Source organism: Epinephelus fuscoguttatus, linkage group LG1 (assembly GCF_011397635.1).
Source record: "Epinephelus fuscoguttatus linkage group LG1, E.fuscoguttatus.final_Chr_v1".
In the NCBI taxonomy this organism is placed as follows: domain Eukaryota; kingdom Metazoa; phylum Chordata; class Actinopteri; order Perciformes; family Serranidae; genus Epinephelus; species Epinephelus fuscoguttatus.
The window spans coordinates 10170446-10187737 of NC_064752.1; the positions used below are offsets into that span (position 1 = coordinate 10170446).

The 17292-nt window shown below is 39.8% G+C and overlaps 2 protein-coding genes across 5 annotated transcripts in view; one reads left to right on the forward strand and one right to left on the reverse strand.

Annotated features, from left to right (window-relative positions):
* Positions 1–17182, forward strand: part of ecm2 (extracellular matrix protein 2, female organ and adipocyte specific) — a 32719-nt gene extending 15537 nt beyond the window's left edge. For 2 of the 4 annotated variants that reach the window (XM_049581829.1, XM_049582002.1), the window contains 8 exons: positions 3962–4852; positions 6007–6122; positions 6600–6735; positions 6832–6989; positions 9618–9757; positions 10071–10183; positions 11754–11967; positions 15784–17182. In XM_049581829.1, coding sequence (XP_049437786.1) covers positions 3962–4852; positions 6007–6122; positions 6600–6735; positions 6832–6989; positions 9618–9757; positions 10071–10183; positions 11754–11967; positions 15784–15952 — 1937 coding nt within the window. In that variant the 3' untranslated portion in view covers positions 15953–17182. Of the gene's footprint in view, positions 1–3922; positions 4853–6006; positions 6123–6599; positions 6736–6831; positions 6990–9617; positions 9758–10070; positions 10184–11753; positions 11968–15783 lie in introns of all 4 variants that reach the window. The other 2 variants (XM_049581921.1, XM_049581773.1) reach the window with 1 other exon arrangement.
* LOC125893035 (centromere protein P) overlaps positions 1–17292 on the reverse strand; it is a 130419-nt gene that overhangs the window by 22379 nt on the left and 90748 nt on the right. The window lies entirely within an intron of this gene.

Below are 17292 nucleotides of genomic sequence, written 5' to 3' on the forward strand. Positions count from 1 at the left end.
GTTTTCATCATGGCTTTAAAAAAATGTGTTTCGCACATTTTGTGTCATTTCAACACACATGTTGTGAAAGTTTTAACAGGTCTGAATATTGGGAGATACCACATGTTGTTATCAACATGTCCAGGGTTGGTTTCACTTTACTGTCAATTCAATCTCATCACAATTAAGACTGGATGTACATCTGAATCTACAACAAATACAAATATATCTGAATGAGTTGCCGAGCGACATTATTGTCAGATGTGTGCACGTGCTGGAGGATGAAAACAAACCAGAATAAGTGAGAGTTTATGGGGAGGTCACCATAAGAAATTGTTTTCATACCATGAACTGTTTACAACTGAGAGAAGGAAACCCTCTGTTCTCTCTTCTGTTTTGCTGACAGCTCCAAATACATTTAATGTGTCAGTGTGGGACTGAGCGACAGCTGATAGAGGTGGCAGACTGATGGTTTAGGATGGAAAATATATTACGTTTTCATAGATCAACGTCACAAACAGGTGCGGAGAGTTTGCTTTTTGTGATCCTGTGTGGCTGATCAATAATACTTATTAAACCCTGGGTCAGCACAGTCTCAGAGTAGTTTTGTATGTATACACAGCAGTCATCTAATCTTACAAGTTATTGCACAAAGTCAAGGCATAACCTACAGGTGTGTGTCTACAGCTATCAGGCAGTGAAATGTTATGCTTTTTAAGACCCTTTCAAGACACCTTCTAACCAATTTTACGACAGATTTTTGGACGAATTATGTTTTACTTATTTGGGCAATGCAAGTAAGCATTGCAGGCAAGTAGAATATATGTGGTTTTGTGCAGAGGTAAGTGTTATGTAGGAATATGGATATTAGAGTGAGTTAAGTTAATCTACATCTTGCCAACAGCCAAGTTCAAGTATGAAATAAAATGACAGCGTTACAGTTTTTTAAACATTAGAAATGTAGATTTTTACATAGACAGGCTTCACTCATTTTCACAAATTTAAGACCTTTTAATGACTTAAGTCCTTATTGTTGTAACACTGAACTGAACTGTAGACATCCTGGTAATCTGATGGCAATCAGCAAGAATTTCATTGATTTTCTTGCTACCTGTAAAAACTTACTTTGAGTAGTACTGGTTAGCGTCACCACTGCCACTAGCTGCTGTTACTTTTTACTGCTACATGTTGGATACTACAGCAAAGAGAAGTTTTGTATGTGGATATAAGTTGAATATATGCATTTACCTCTAAACAGTTTTACTGGTTTCGAGCAAAATGTTTTATTTTAAATACTGAAAGTGTCCCTATATGAACGATCATAATATTGTTTCTGAGTTTTCTACCTCCTTGCTGTGCGTGCATCCTTTATTGTAAACATGAAACTTGTCTATACGACCTCTGTGAAATTATAGAAAAAAAGTGCAGTAGTTGAATTGACAGTAACTAGTTTGTTGCTCACAGTCATACACTGCAGTCATTTTGTCTAAGACTTTTCACTGTGAGTAGATGTTTGTGGAGTACTGTATTAACTTGATAGCAATAACCATAGAAACATGTACGTATCTGTGTAAGTAGTACTCTGTGTATACAGCAAGATATGTTTGCTGTATGTGGTTAACTGTGGAAGAAAAAACACTAAGAGCTGTTTTATACTCAGAAGAAAAGTGCTGGTCCTACAAGTGACCGGTATTCTAAGATAAAGTGCCCCGAGGCATCTTACAGTTTCCCCATGTCATCTCTGTAGGAACCATCATTAGCACTAGGCTGTTTCCAGACCTCTGAATCACTGTCCACATCTCTGAATCACTGCCCATGATTTGTGCTGTGATTCAAAAAGGCCTGGTGTTGTGTGCACTGATGGCTATTTCACCGGTTGGAAAAAACAACCAAGACAATTACAGCTGTGTAGGAGGGATTATAAATCACCGGGAAAGTAAGAGGTTCAGTAAACAAATGAAAATGTTCTTCACCCAATGACGCATTCCTACGACCTCCAGTGATGTTGGTGGGTTTTCAGTGTAGTGAGTTATATGGTTATAATCATGGTAAGAGAGCACAAAAAGCATCTACCCACTGTCAAGTAAATCAGATGTGATCTTTGACTGTGATATGTGATGATACATAAGTTAAATAAGCTACTGTATAAATTTAATAGTTCAACATTCTCTTTCTTTCTGAGAAGAGTTTTTTATTCCATTTAGTCCTCATTAGTCCTTTTTACACAGAGATTGCGCTGTAGAGCTGCTACAAAGTCCCTTCCTTATGTTGTGTGAATTTTTACACAGAACCAAATGACGGTGGCATCATGTCGCTCCTGTGTGTGATTTTAGAAAGCATGCTGGCATCATGGAATCAAAAGAGGTGTGACTGGTCTCTTAATACAATCATGGGTGTGAAGGGCATGACATGTAACACAACAGTGTCGACATCAATTGTGACATAGAATATATGCATTGACCGTACTTTATGAATAATAACAATGGCATAACTTGGCAATAACAATCATTTACTATCTCTGTTATATGGCAGCTGATCTTGTCCTCTGCTTAGAGGATAAAGACTTCCTGAACCTCACTGTTTTCCCAAATTGCAAATAATTTTCGGCTGCTGTTTGTCTTTTTTGAGCTAGCTGCTAACTACTATCAGCTACTTTATAAATCTCCCACAGTGGGTCGCACACATAACATGTCTTCAAAATGTCACAGACGTGCCACCCATGACCCGTCCTGCCGGCTGTTCCATTTACATAGACATCGATTCGGTGCTGTTACCACCTCCGTTCCTGGCTCATAACAGCTGCATAATAGTACGATATTCTCACCTTGAAAAGGCAATGTAAAAGGGACTATTGAAACAATGAACAGGATCTCGTCTTGCACGAGATATATGCGCAGAGCAGTGAATGGTAAAACATCGACATGAGTCAATGTTGTGTCAATCAGTGGCACAATCACGTTATGACAATACAGCAGTTGTTGGGTTGAAATATTACAATATTGCCTGCAGTAATCTCCTACATCCTACATATTTATGAGTTCTAGTACTTTTTATGAACCTAAAAATATGAGATCATTGTCTTCTGGTGATTCTGAGGACCTCCAAAACAAAGTTTCGCTCTCAGTGGACAAAGAGAAATACTTTCAAAATAAATAAAGTCACACAACATCAGTGTTTCTATGATTTCAACACAGATTTGTTGTTCACAGTGTAGCGCTGAGGAAAATAATAGGGTGAACTGATAGTGAGTTTACTGCATCCTTTCTAATGTGTCAGGGACACAGAACATTTACCTAACATCACTGAACCTCAAGAAGTCTTACGGATACGAGACACTGTCAGACATGTTTATTTGTCTTTTTCATTAATTATCTGCTGGATGTCCCGTTGGCACACAGTTTATGACTATAAAACAGCGTTCATTGTTAGACAAGTGAGCTAAGGTTGGTCTAAAAATATTTCCTCTCCTGTTTGAATGCACAACAGTACTTGTTTTTATAAAACATAAGTGAGCTATCTTTAGATGCTGACAAGTGACACCTACACTGGTGAACACAGAGAGACCAACTTTACCTGACTGTGGTCAAACAAGAGCAGTTCAATGGGATCTGGTCCAGACAGGTCTACAGCAGCCGTCTGCTCTGTAGCTACAACAAGCTGGCCTTGTACCTGTCTGTGTGTCTGTCTACAACACTAACACACAGCCGTCTCCTGTCTGTCTGTCCACCTCCTGTCTGTCTGTCCACATCAACTTCCATTTCCACAACCTGTATCATTCCCTTCTAGTTTCCTTTTTTCTCCTCTTCTTCCTCTTTTATTTCTATCCTTTACTTCCTTCTCTCTTTCTATACTGTTACCTTTTTCTTTCCTTGCGGCCAACTCCTGCCCCCACCACCTCCTGTCCTCTGATTGGCTGCCCCGCACCACCCTTCACCCACCCCAGACCCCGACCTCAGCCTTGACTTTTCTGGTGATTCCTCAGTTCCCATCTACCCCCCTGAGCCCGTAACACCTCTGACCCAGGAAGAGATCCAGCGAATTCTCTGGCGCGAGGAAGAGGAGCACCGCGAGGAGGAGGAGCGCCTGAGGAAGAAGGATGAGGCGAGGAGGCAAAAGAGGAAGCAGAGGAAGGAGAAGGCAGAGAAACAAAGACAGATAGTGGAGGAGAGGAGGAGAGCGGAGGAGGAGGCACTAAGGTTGCAGGTGGAGAGAGAGGAGGAGGAGTGGAGGAGGCATTTGGAGGAGGAGGAGGAGAGGAAGAGGCAGGAGGAGAAGAGGAGACAGGATGAGGAAGACAGAAGGCAGAAAGAGGCCGCAGAGAGAGAAGCAAGGGAGAGGGAAAGGAGGCTAGAGGAAGAAAGGTGGAGGCAGGAGGAGATGCTGAGGGAACAATTACTGGCTCTGGGGGAGGAGGAGGAAGAGGAGCCGCAGGAGGAGGTAGAGGACCTGCAGGAGAGGGTAGAGGAGCTGCAGGAGAAGGTAGAGGAGCTGCAGGAGGAGGTGGAGGAGGCGCAGGAGGAGGTGGAGGAGGAGGAGGAGGTGTGGCTGAGAGGAGATGTGTTTGAGATGCTCCCGAAAGAACCTGAAGAGCCTGAGGAACCAGACCTCCTCCCCACTCCGATCCCAAGACCTCCTGCAGCCACAGAGTACGAGCTGAAGGAAGTGGAAGCAGAGGTGGAGGAGGTGGAGGAGGCAGAAGAGGAAGAAGAAGAGGAAGAAGAAGGGGAGGAGAGAAAGGTGGTGATAGTGGAGAGCAGTAGAGGCCTCCCTCCAGGCTGCTCCATCTCTGATGTCACTCTGACATGTGACAACGCCAAACTCACCTACTTCCCTCCTCTGTCCATACCTGAGCTCAAGTCTCTCAGTCTGGAAGGTAAGTGAGCACCACGACAAGAGAAGGAAGTAGTGCCAGAGTACTCAACCCACTGCAACACAAAGAACAATCTGCACCCCTTTTAACACATATGTCACTAGTGTGAGGTTAAGCAATTTATCTAATCTGAAAGTGTTTGGGTTAAACTTTCAAAATATGTAACTACAGTTAAAAATAACAAAAACTCAAAGATTAGTTTAAGATTTTTTTTTTATTCTGATTAGTTGCAGCCTATTTAATATTCAGCCTGCTCTCACTCCAATTCAAACCCATCCACATCATTAAGTCTGATTTGGGCAGGTGTGAGGTGGGTGGGTGGGTACAGGACTTTTACCCAGGACACCGCTATTTGTGTCTTGTGTGAAACTAAAAGTAAACATGTTATTTGGTCACATCAGTCGTTGTTCATATGAATCGACTGACATGACTAATGTCAACCACTGTCTCTTCTAATTCTACGCAAAGGGTTTTGTTGCCCAAACCTAACTGCCAACCCCCTGCGTCAAGATACAATGCAAAAGACTGCCATTATAATGACGCCAGGTGCTTCTGCCCAAGCGTAAAAATATGAGTAGGGATGAGGCCCATTGTAATTTTGCACACCTTTTTTCTTGAGCTACTTGCTTCAGATCCTGGAGCTCTTAGTTCAAAATCATTAAGTTACTTAAAGGATAAGCCTGACATTATTCTGTATTTTCCTCACCTCCTCAAACAAATTCCATGAAAATCCCAAACCAAATCATGTTTGTCTGCTGTTACTTTGTGTCTGTGGCACTGAACCTCAAAACCGTCGATTCCCTCTGAAGATGTGAATCTTGAAAAACACCTCACAAATCAGTAATTTCCTAAAACAGTCACATTAATCCACATTTGGGGCTCTAGTGAGTATTTCCACCAGCAGGATGGTCTATGTGGGGACTGAGTCAAAATAAGCTACAACTATGAACATTGTCAGACTTGCAGCAAATTCAGGCATTTTATCAACCTGGAACTGAAATGAAATGAAAAATATACATACTGGAATCCAATCCTATACATTTAGCAACAAAATATTTAAATAAAAACACAGAAGCCAGAAATGCACTGCCATTACAGAAAACCTCTACATTCTCCTGCTCTCACTGTGAAGTGACAGAAACTCTTCTGACCTGCAGGCAACACCATCAGCAGCATCCCAGCAGAAGCCTTTAATGGCATCCCCAACCTGGAGTGGATCAACCTGAAGAAGAACAAACTCACCTCTGCTGGCATCGGTGCTAAAGCCTTCAAAGTAAGACACTTACAGTAACTAGTAACTCCTGTAGCCCTTCAGAATAAAACCCAACATTTTTCCAAACATTTGCCTGCAACTCTATTATAGTGTTTCTCTGGAGGTGACCAAAGTCAGGCATGTGTAACAGACATATTGAACATCTACAGTAATGCAATCAACCACAAGGGGAAAAATATGCAAACATTTCTGTGATATAATGGCAATGTAATCCTCAAAGACCTCTCTGTGCCACATGAACAAACAAGACAAGAAATGGAACAACAAATGTGTTTTTCAACACTTTCAAGCTTGAACGTAAATTTAATGAAAAACTTAAACTGTTAAAAATAAGATTGTTTTTAATGAACATCAACTGAAAGATGTGAAAATATAAACAGGCAGGAGAGAAAGATGGACAGATATTTCGGAAATAATGTGAGGCATGAATGGGGCCAGTCAACTTCCCAGTATCACCAGTGCCTTTGTGTGTGTCAGGGTCTCAAAATGCTAAGGCGTCTCTACTTGGATGGGAACCTTCTAGAGACCGTGCCTGCGGACCTTCCCCCTACCCTGCAGGAGCTGAAGATCAATGAGAACAGACTGACAGAAATGGATAAAAACAGCTTCCAAGGTAACTGCCACAGTATCCCATAATGCACCTCCATACTGCCCTCAGCTTTAAGGTCACAACATATTCAGTGTGAATTATCTGTTTTTTATCTTTAAGATCTGAGCAGCCTGGTGATTCTGGAGTTGGAGGGAAATCTGCTGAGTGAGGGGAATGTAAATCCTCTGGCCTTCGCTCCCCTCCACCAGCTCTCCTACCTTCGACTGGGCAGAAACCACTTCCGCACCATACCACAGGGCCTCCCCCCAGCACTGCTGGTATGAAGTAATACACATTCACATAACTACTGTATAACTACAGCTCTTTACCTCTTCGTTTCCCACACCGGGATACCTCACACAGCCCGACTTCTGTCTAACTTCATAAAAGTCCAGTGCTCTCTACTAGGTTCATCAAATGGCAAAATGCTGCTTTGGTCAGATGGTGCCACCAATAAAGTGACCTCTGTGAAACTAGTAGTCATGTCCAGGGATGGTAAATAATAAGAATTGATTGATATCAATGCCATTATCGAGTCTGCTTATTGATCCAATACTTTATTTATTTCCCTATTGTTTCCTGATAAATTAGCTGTGTGAAAAAGAGGAAGGTCTACACAGGTTTTCAGCATCAATGGAGCCGTTTTATTATCTTTGAATGTGAACATAGTGTAGTAACAGAGCAGAAAAGGGTACACATTTGACTCAGGTCATCAATAAGATGACCCCCCCCAAAATTGATTGCCACAAATGCTAAAGGAAGCCGATGTATCACAAATCTACAAGCTTGGCAAATCTCCTGAAAACTGTAAGTAACAGCTGAGCCATCTTGAAAAGAGATTTTTCATTATTTTAGCTGTAATTACCAAAATTTGATGTTTCAAGAGTCAGACTTATGCTGACTTATTTATCAAAAATGGGTAAAATGAGAGAAGAGTTGTGCTGCATTTATATTTTAATTTAGGCTTTTTTTTTTTTTTGCCTGCATGGCATTAAAGTTATTATAACAGGATATTTGTCCTCAGTATCGGACATGTTGCTCAGTTGGGAAGCAGTGGCACTCGTGTGTAGAGAATGAAAAACTTCACATCTCTAGAATTTAAGCCCATGTTGTTTACTTGAAATTATTATTTTACTGGAATTATTACTGAATTTATGTTTGTCAAATGAAGCCACACTTCAGACCATTTCTTCCTCTACGCCATGACTCCTTGTTTCAAGTTACCAGCAGTGTAGATGCATGAGTTTGACATCACTGTTTTGCAGTGTGCAACTGAAACATGCAGGTATCAAGAGGAGGAATTGATAAGCTTGGAGAAAAACAATTTAGATGGATCGGACAATTTGGAACCTGTTTTCAACTTAAACTGGTTTACGATTCCCATCTCTAATCATGGCTCAATCCTCAGTGGTTTAATGAGTTCAAAGGACTCACTCAGTACGTTAACAAGACATTTGAGAAAATCGATTTATTGTGTTAGTCCGACTAAAACCGGACTTTTAAAATACATGTAAACATGTTAGTCCAACTGAAATCGTACTGAATCTCTAAGTCGGACTAACACACCCAGAAAATGCCATTGGGGGTCGAATTACTCCTGCATGTATACAGTCAATCAGACCCAAACTGGCCGAGGCACTCGAAAGCAATAAATGCATGATGGAGGAAGAAGCCAGTAACAACATGGCGAAACCTACATCCAGAGCCGTGCATTTTTGGATCAATGAAATGTATAGAGCTGTAAAGTTGTCCACCATGGTTCAAGTTTGCTGCTAGCTAACTGTAGCTAACTTGTTTGTCCATTGTTTGGTCTGTGATGCAATAGGTCAACCGGAAAAAGGTCCAATACTAACAAGCTGAAAGGGGTCATATCACCACCTATTGTAGTGGAGTTGGACATACTTCGGTCAATAAATCGAGTCCATTCCCATGCTAGTATACTGGGACAAGGACAGGAGACCAATTAAATGGCCTAGCTGAGCTATAACCATAGCTTGACTTAACTGTGCATCGAAACATACTGACTGTGAACCACCAAAAAACGTTAAAAACATAATAAATGTATCTAAACTCACCAGCAGCATAATGTTTTTAATTCAGATTATCAGGCAGTCACATTATCAGAGGCCTTCTGAGCGGCTGCCTGCATTCAGTCTGTCAGTCAGGAATTCAGGTATGCTGATGCATCAGTATTTTTTTTGGCTCTGATGTTTAAGACTCCTCTACTGAGTAAACTCTGCTTCTACCATTCCACTCAACCTGTAATTACAGTCTCTGGTTAACCACAAACACTGCAAAACACCACGACATGCTGCTGCTGTAAATCCACCTTAAAACCAACCTTGGACAGTTTCTTCACACTCTGTAAATCCTAAAACCTGTAACTTTTCTTAGATAAGAGTCCAGAGGATTGTAGTTAAGCTTTAACATTTGTTCTTTGCTAAGAAGCTCTGGGATTTCAGGATTTACCAGACACTTTCACCGTTGTGTAGCCAAGAGTGATTATGATCATGATTTGAAGGGGATGAAAGCACACACCCACAATGTGTCAGTATACTTCTGGTGTTCATGCCTTTGCGCTGCCTGTTCATCTGATTAGGTTGCCAGTTTAAATAAGGACTGTAGGTAGAACAGACATGAATTTAGTTTTGGGGTGGATTATACATTTATAACCCAAAACAGTCTCACCAAACCACAGACAGTCTGCCAAGATCTCTGACCCAAAAGCACTCACTTAACACAACAGTTTAATGACAAACACGTAACTCATTAAAAATCTACTACACCAAATAGTGTTGTCACTCTGACACTAAATTCCAGTGATTGTCCACGAGTTTCCACTGATCAAAACATTATCCTTTCCAACCCTGATAATGTCAAACATTTGTTTTTTTACTGTCATTTAGGAGCTGTACTTGGAGAACAACCTGATTGAGGAGATCTCAGAGACCGTTTTTAATCAGACCCACAGTCTCAACATAATTTCTCTGAGACACAACAGGCTGGATGAGACCAGGATCGCCCCGCTGGCCTGGATCAACCACAGGTCTGACAAAAATAGACTATCACCAATGATTCCCCAGGGTCACAGGAATTTAGTAGCTATGTATCTCAATCATCATTTTGTAATGAATACAGTTGTTTTTCCATTTCACTACCACACCATCATGTGCTGTTTAAGAGTACAGGAACATTTATCTTGGCACTATATTGAGAGAAGCACAACGAATGGTGTCTCATTTCTGTTCAGTGTTCAGTGTTTCTTCAATCAGCTGTCGTGAAGCACAATCAGTCAACTCCTTATGTTCTCTTTTCCATTTCCCTTGCAAATACATCCTCCCCTCATCTTTTTTCTGCAGAAATCTGGAGTCCATCGACCTTTCACATAATGACCTTTACCTGGTTCCATCATACCTACCCAGATCTTTGGTCCACCTGGTGCTGGTGGGAAACAAAATTGAGAGGATACCTGGTAGGTGTTGATTTAACTCCTGGCTGACAACTGTTGGACTGAAGACAACACTTTTCAGCCCTCCCCAAAATTAAGAATGCTATCTTACTGTATGTTCAACAGCATGAAAAGAACGATGAATTGATCATGTAGGTGATAGATTTCAAAACTAAAAAAAATGTTACGAAACAAAGGCCATTTGTACATCAGCATCAGGCAGTAACTGCTAGACATATAAATACTAAGGATAGACCAATACATCGGCCGGCCGATATATCGGGCCGATATTTGAGTTTTTTACTTGTATCGGCATTGGCCGATACGCGCGTGGGTTCGCGGATTTATTTTTCCCTGGCACTTTTTTTCATTTGAAAGTATGTGGTTAAGTTGAACAAAGCTGTTGAATCCTACTGTGTACAGTAGTTGTTGTTTTATTTATGCTTCAGCTTAAATATTTGTTTATTTTATAAAGACATTACTGGAAGATTTAAGAGCACTGAACTCTTTTTTTTTATTTGAATGTATAATAATAATAATATTCTACCTGTTCTAACTCAACTTTCCATCTTGTTTTAGTATTTTTTACTGTTCAATAAATGTTTCTTATTTTAAACTTGAGACCTGTAATATTAGTTGTCATTGTGTCATTTTTTTTTTATGTAAACTGAGGGAGCAAAAGCAGTATCGGCCCCAAATATCAGCTCAAGAAAATCAGCAGTCCATAATCGGTCATCGGCTAAGGGTGATGGAAAAAAATCAGTATCGGCATCGGCCCTAAAAAAATCCATATCGGTCTATCCCTAATAAATACTTGTAGCCCTTTTCCACTGCAGGAACTTAATCAAATTTAACCTTAATTAAGTTTTCTTTTTGTCTGGTTCTGCGTTTGTTTCTACGGTTCTCCGTTCTCTGGAACTAAATTTGGGCACTGTTCAGGAAGTGTTTCTATACACAAGTTCAGGTACTTTCATTGGTTGGCTGCAGTACTGTTGATTGTCATTGGTTGAGCCGAAGAGGGACGATTAGAACAAACCCAAGAGTAACCACTGTTTTACTGCAACTGTACAGAGCAGGACAACTACTACTTAAAAAGGTGAATGTTAGAGAATGCTAGTTGCGCAACTTGCATCCAACTCCAACTGGTTAGCTAATTGGAGAGACAGCCATTTAGAGGGAGTTGGCGAGGAAGAGGAAGGAGGAAGGAGGAAGGAGAACAAGAGGCACAAATGAGGAAATATGACACAGCCAAGTATTACAGGAAAAATTGAATCAAGAAAAGATCAAGCAAGATCATGGGAACATAACAGATCCAATGGAGCAAACCAAAAAACAACAAAGTGGGTTGATGCAATGGACACTGGTCTGAGTAACTGACTGAATGTTAAATCTATTTTGGCCTTTCTCACATTAAGTAAATATGAAGTAAAATCAACAACAGTATCAGTTCCAGTGCTGATGCCTGTCTTGTGATCATACTTTGAAATTATATTCTGACATTTCATAGATTGAATAACGAATCAATAATCGAAATAATCATTAGTTGCAGCATTAATAGATACTTAGTTACTCTTCTCTTCCAACACATCCACAGGTTTTGTCTTTGCCCACATGGAGCCTGGTTTAGAGTACCTCTACCTCTCTTACAACAAACTGGATGGTGAAGCAATTGAACCGGAGTCGTTCTTTGGCACGTACCAATCAATGGTGGAACTGTGTCTGGATCACAACCAGCTGGTCTCTGTCCCGTCTGGCATCAACGAGATGACCAACTTACACTTTCTCAGACTCAATGATAACAAGATCAGGTATGAATCCATCATCCACAAATATCTACCTGATGAGTTTTTTCCCCTTTGTGTTTAAAGTGACAACTTCCTGGGAGTATGCCATTTTTTTCTTGCCATAAACAAAGTTTAATTTTATGAATAATCAATCATACAATTACAATTGTTCAAACTTGTTTCATGTTACTGTTTCAAAAGCTTTCAATTATGTGGTAAAATTTCTAGTAGAACAATTATTCCTGATAAAAGTTGACTTTTTTGAGGTATTCAAAGCTGTTTTTAATCAGATCCTCTCACTGGTATTAGTTTAAATCCATGCGAGTTGTCATATTGGAGTGTATGTCTGTCTACCCTTGTGCTAATCTCTATAAACAGAATCTGTAGGCAGCAGTACAAGATTTTGGTATCCAAAGTGTTCTGGTTTCTGTTTGTAGTATTGAACAATCATGTTTGAACAAGCTTTGGTCGCCTGCAGTTGAGCAGTCTGTGAGGAGAGCAAAAGAGGCAGAATGCACCAGAAGAAATGCAATCTCGGAACCTATCAGCTACCATCTGACTATGATTTAGGTTTTTATTAGCTTTTATCAAATTTATCTGCATTCATGTGCAGATTACTGTTTATAGAGATTAGCCAAAATGATGTCTGCACCCGTTGTTAATCGAACTGTAGCAACACTGTTGAACAATAAGCATGGAAGAAGAAGTTGCCTGGATATTCCCAAAATGTTGGCCCGTTGACCCAAAGGCTTTATCGTCATTGGACAATAGCCAGTGGGTCTGAGATCGCCTTAGTGCTGACCTTCAGTCATCCTGTGTGCAGTGTCAGACAAAGTCCACTTCATGCATGTTGTTTCTGTGTTTGAAGAACTGGAGAGCTGTTGTTTGATTTGTAACAGTTGAGCGATCATCTACATATGTTGAATGAAGCTGTGCTCTCCAATTCAGGATGGAGGCCACCAGATCTGATCAAGACAAGGTGTTACACTGCCTGCAAACTGTTCATCAACAGATCATTCACACTTAGTCTACACAATATTTTGCTTCTGAACTTAAGCTGAACATGACATGTAGATGGAAGAAACAGCTACAGCTGACAGAGGTGTTACAGCATTCCATACCACAACTTTGTACTTTGTACAACTTAGTTGAAGGTGTCTTTGTTTTAAAACACTTAACATTTCTCAGTGTGTGATCAGACAGCCAAACACATGTTAAATATTCAGAGATCCTGCAAGTACTTCTCCTTATTGGTCAGAATACCCAGGAAATACTAGGATTTCAGTTCCAAGTATTCTTCATCTATCCATTTTCCACCCCGCATATGCCGTTCAGGGTCATGGGGACTGGAGCCAATCTCAGCATACAGACAGGGTAGTCTCTGTTAAGGTCACCAGCAAATAACACGGCATCCATAACTCAAGGATCGGGTCCCACTGTATCAGTGCCTCAATGCTTATTTTCATAGTGTTGTCCATCATTTCTATCAGTTATGATAATACTTAAGTCAACTAGTGTGCAAGGATAGAGGGTATCATATGTCTAGATTGGAAAGACCTTTGAGGAAGTTTTCTGATTTGTGATTTTGGGCTGTAAGTGTAACCGTCATCCTTAATCTCAATTATAAAATTGAAGAAAACATGCCTGATAGAAATAAACGATAAATCTATAGAAACACGAACCAAGCTGTAATAAACAGGTGTTATCAGTATTAGCGGTGTTAGTTATTTTATGTCTTGTTCATTTAAAGCATAATGGAAATAGAGCTTGTTTCTTACTCGGACACAAGTTGTAAAAAAAACAAAAAACAAAAAACATTCATTTAAGTACCAGAAGCTGTAGACAAATAACAATAACACCAAGTGAATGAAGATAGAGCTTGAGGAAAAATATCTAAATGCAATACAATCCTTTAGGACCAACTATTAAGAGTTGCACAACAGATGAGGGCCTGACCAGACCACTGACTCATTCATCTCAGCCCGCCAGACAATATAAAAGCTGAGAGTTCACTGAACGGAGCGTCGCCTTGACAACAAGAAACAAAACAAGTCGATTCATGTTTCCACCTGAGAGTCACCCTGAATCACCTCATTACTTACTCACAGGTCCATGCATGGCACACACAGTTGGTCCAGGTTGTAGGATGGTTTTTATATAAAAGTAACATTTTAATGACCATAATAACATTTTAAACTGCATGTCATGTTCTGTCTTCACTGCCAAGATGGCTGACACTCCAGGTGGGAAATTGCAACCAGCCACCAAATAAATACCTGAGATTATTTTAACATGTGTGGTACCATAACAAACCATAACATTAACCTTTAATACAAATGTTTGTTTTCAGGGGTACACAAAATGTTGAATTAGAGCTGGGCAATATATCAATATTATATCAATACTGACATATGACACTAGATATCATCTTAGAGTTTGGATATCCTTATGTAGTAAATGTTGTCTTTTCCTGGTTTTAAAGGCTGCATTACAGTAAAGTGATGTAATTTTCTGAATTTACCAGACTGTTTTATTATTTACCTTTGCCCTCTTTGTCATTATATCCACAATACTGAGGATTATTTATCAAAAATGTAATTATGTAATTATTTTGTGAGAGCACCAATAGTCAACCCTACAATATTCTCACAATATTAAAAAGGTATTTGATCAAAAATATTGTGATATTTAATTTAATTAATTATTTAATTTAATTTTTTCCATTTTGCCCAGCCCTATGTTGGAAGTAGCATTCTGATTTCACAGTTAATTTCTTAACGCTAATGCAGCCTGGTAAAAAGAGAACGGTTGCAATCTAGGCAAATGATAGTAAAAGCACGTTATCTGCATGTTAGCATCAGTGTCACTCAAAAGTGGTCTCATTTTGTTGATCCTCCTAAGATGAAGAAAATACATTTTTGTGACCTTGATTAAAAAACAACAACAAAATTTACAGTCTAAAACCATGACCACATCTTTTTGACATTATGATGACTGATTATTTTATTTGGAGAGCATGTATAAAGAAAATAGAATAGGACCTAGGATAAATCCTTGAGGAGCTCCAAATCCATATTAAAGGTATACTATGCAGGGTTGTTTAAGGTGACAGGAAAAGCCAACCCCAAATTCACAGTTTGTAGGCGTTTCGCCTAGCTATATTTATAGTATAGTATGGTTATAGTTATATACATATATAGTATATAGTTTTTTGGCGCTGAAGGGGTACAAGCCAATAAACACAGAAAATAAGAACATATAGGCAGAGGGCAGAGTCTCTGCCGAGAAATACATTGATGAGTAAGAGGAATTACTTTAGTATGAGCCCAAACATTTTGGGTTTTTTTTAGGAAAACCCTGCATGGTATATCTTTTAGTGTCTGTGATAGAGAAGAGGCTAGACTTATAACAAATATCAAGTCAAGCTTAACACCCAAAAACACATCTGAATGATAAAATGAAAATTCTGACTGAATTTTAGAATTCATTAGCTACTGATGCAATCTTGGATAGAGCTGAAATGATTAACTATTTTGATAATACAGATGATACAAAGCTCAGCAGCGCGCTTTGATGTCACCTGTTTGCAGATGGTGTGTGCCCATATGTGTGCTTTTATTTGTCTTATGTGATAGTAAACTGAATATACTGTATTTCTGTTTTGGACTGTTGGCTGGACAAAAAAATACAATCCAAAGACATCAGAGGGGCTTTAGAAAGTTGTTGAAAGTTTTCCAAGATTTTATAGACCATATATTTAATCGATTATGAAAATCAATAGCTTTAGTTTTTGATATAACAGAAAATATATCCAACTGCATCCTATGCTGTGTCTTCCAGGAGTATCTCTGACGAAGGCATCTGTGACCCAAACTACAGTGGAGACTCTACTCTGGTGGCCGTGAGGCTGGAAAATAACTACATCGACCCCCAGAAGGTCTCACCAACAGCCTTCTCCTGTGTACGCTCCTCCTCCAGCGTGGTCATAAAACCCCAGAAAACCAAGTGACCACACAAAATCAAAGCTTCAAAGACGTTTGTTTAAATCCCCAGAAACACAAGGGCAATGATTTTTTAATGAGCCTAGAGAAGTCAAAACGTAAGACATATTTCCTTCACTAGCTTCCTCAGATGATGTATGTTATTGAAATGACACCCAAAATAATTAGTTATAAAAAAGGCTCTGATGTTCAGGTTGGACATGAAAAAAAGGAGAATTTAACTGTCAACACAGTTACTGCTGATGTAATTTGTACTGTCTCGACTAAGTTGTTTTGCACTGTCGCCTGGCCCACATTAACCTGGTAGGAAGATGACAGAGCACCTTCAGACTTCAAAATAAAACACATCTGTCTCTTTCAGTAAAATGTCAAACTCTCTAAAATGGAAAGAACTCCTGCACCATACACACTAAAACGAAAATGCTAATAAAGAAATGGAAAGAATTCAATGAAATGAGACCACAAACCCAACACATTATTTTTAACAACCTCACCACCTTCATGTTCCATTTCCCAGCTCTGTTTCTTCCAGTGCCTTCTTTCATAAAAACTATGACATGGACTGGAGTAGTGTGATCACATGTGTGACACATCCTTCGAGCTCTTTATGTTACAGATTAAGAGCGGTGGTAAAGGATTAAGTTCAAGTGATTGCTGTTGGAGAGCTTATCCTTCTCACAGACGAAGACGGAATATGTACTAAAATGATATGTCTGCCCATATCCTCCATCTTTTCCATTCTTTTATCTGCACTTAAGTGGACAGAAACTGGACAGTAACTTCCTCTGGTGCAGTTAAGTCAGATTTATGCTTGAAGCGATGGGATTCTTTGAGGTATGGTGTAGGTTTAGAGTTTTGTAGATTTAGAGTTAAGCGTCACATTTCACCCATTGATGGCCCCAGAACAACTGACACATGTATTGTACATAATCAGGATTCAGTGATTTGTATTCCCAGCAGTTTCACTTGAAGGGGAACCCACTATTTTCAACCAGGACCCTATTTTTCCATGTTTTTGTGTCTAACTGACTCGTGGGAACAACAACTTTGAAAACTGGTCCAGTACTGGGAGAGAGTGCTGCAGCCAGCAGTGGTGAAACAGGCGTCAATGTAACCACTTGGAGCAACTTATGTTGACTGAAAGTGCTTGTTCTTGCCAATAAAGCCCAGTTCAGACCAATGATTTGCAACGAGATGAAACCATTTAAACTGAACTGGCCAGTCTGAACTCGACTCATGCCGGCTGATGGTGAGACCTGCAACTCAGCTGGTCAAATCACCAACAGCTGGTTTTAGGACATAAAAGCACGTCACCCATCTGTACAGCCAGTCGGTTTTTAGTGAAGTC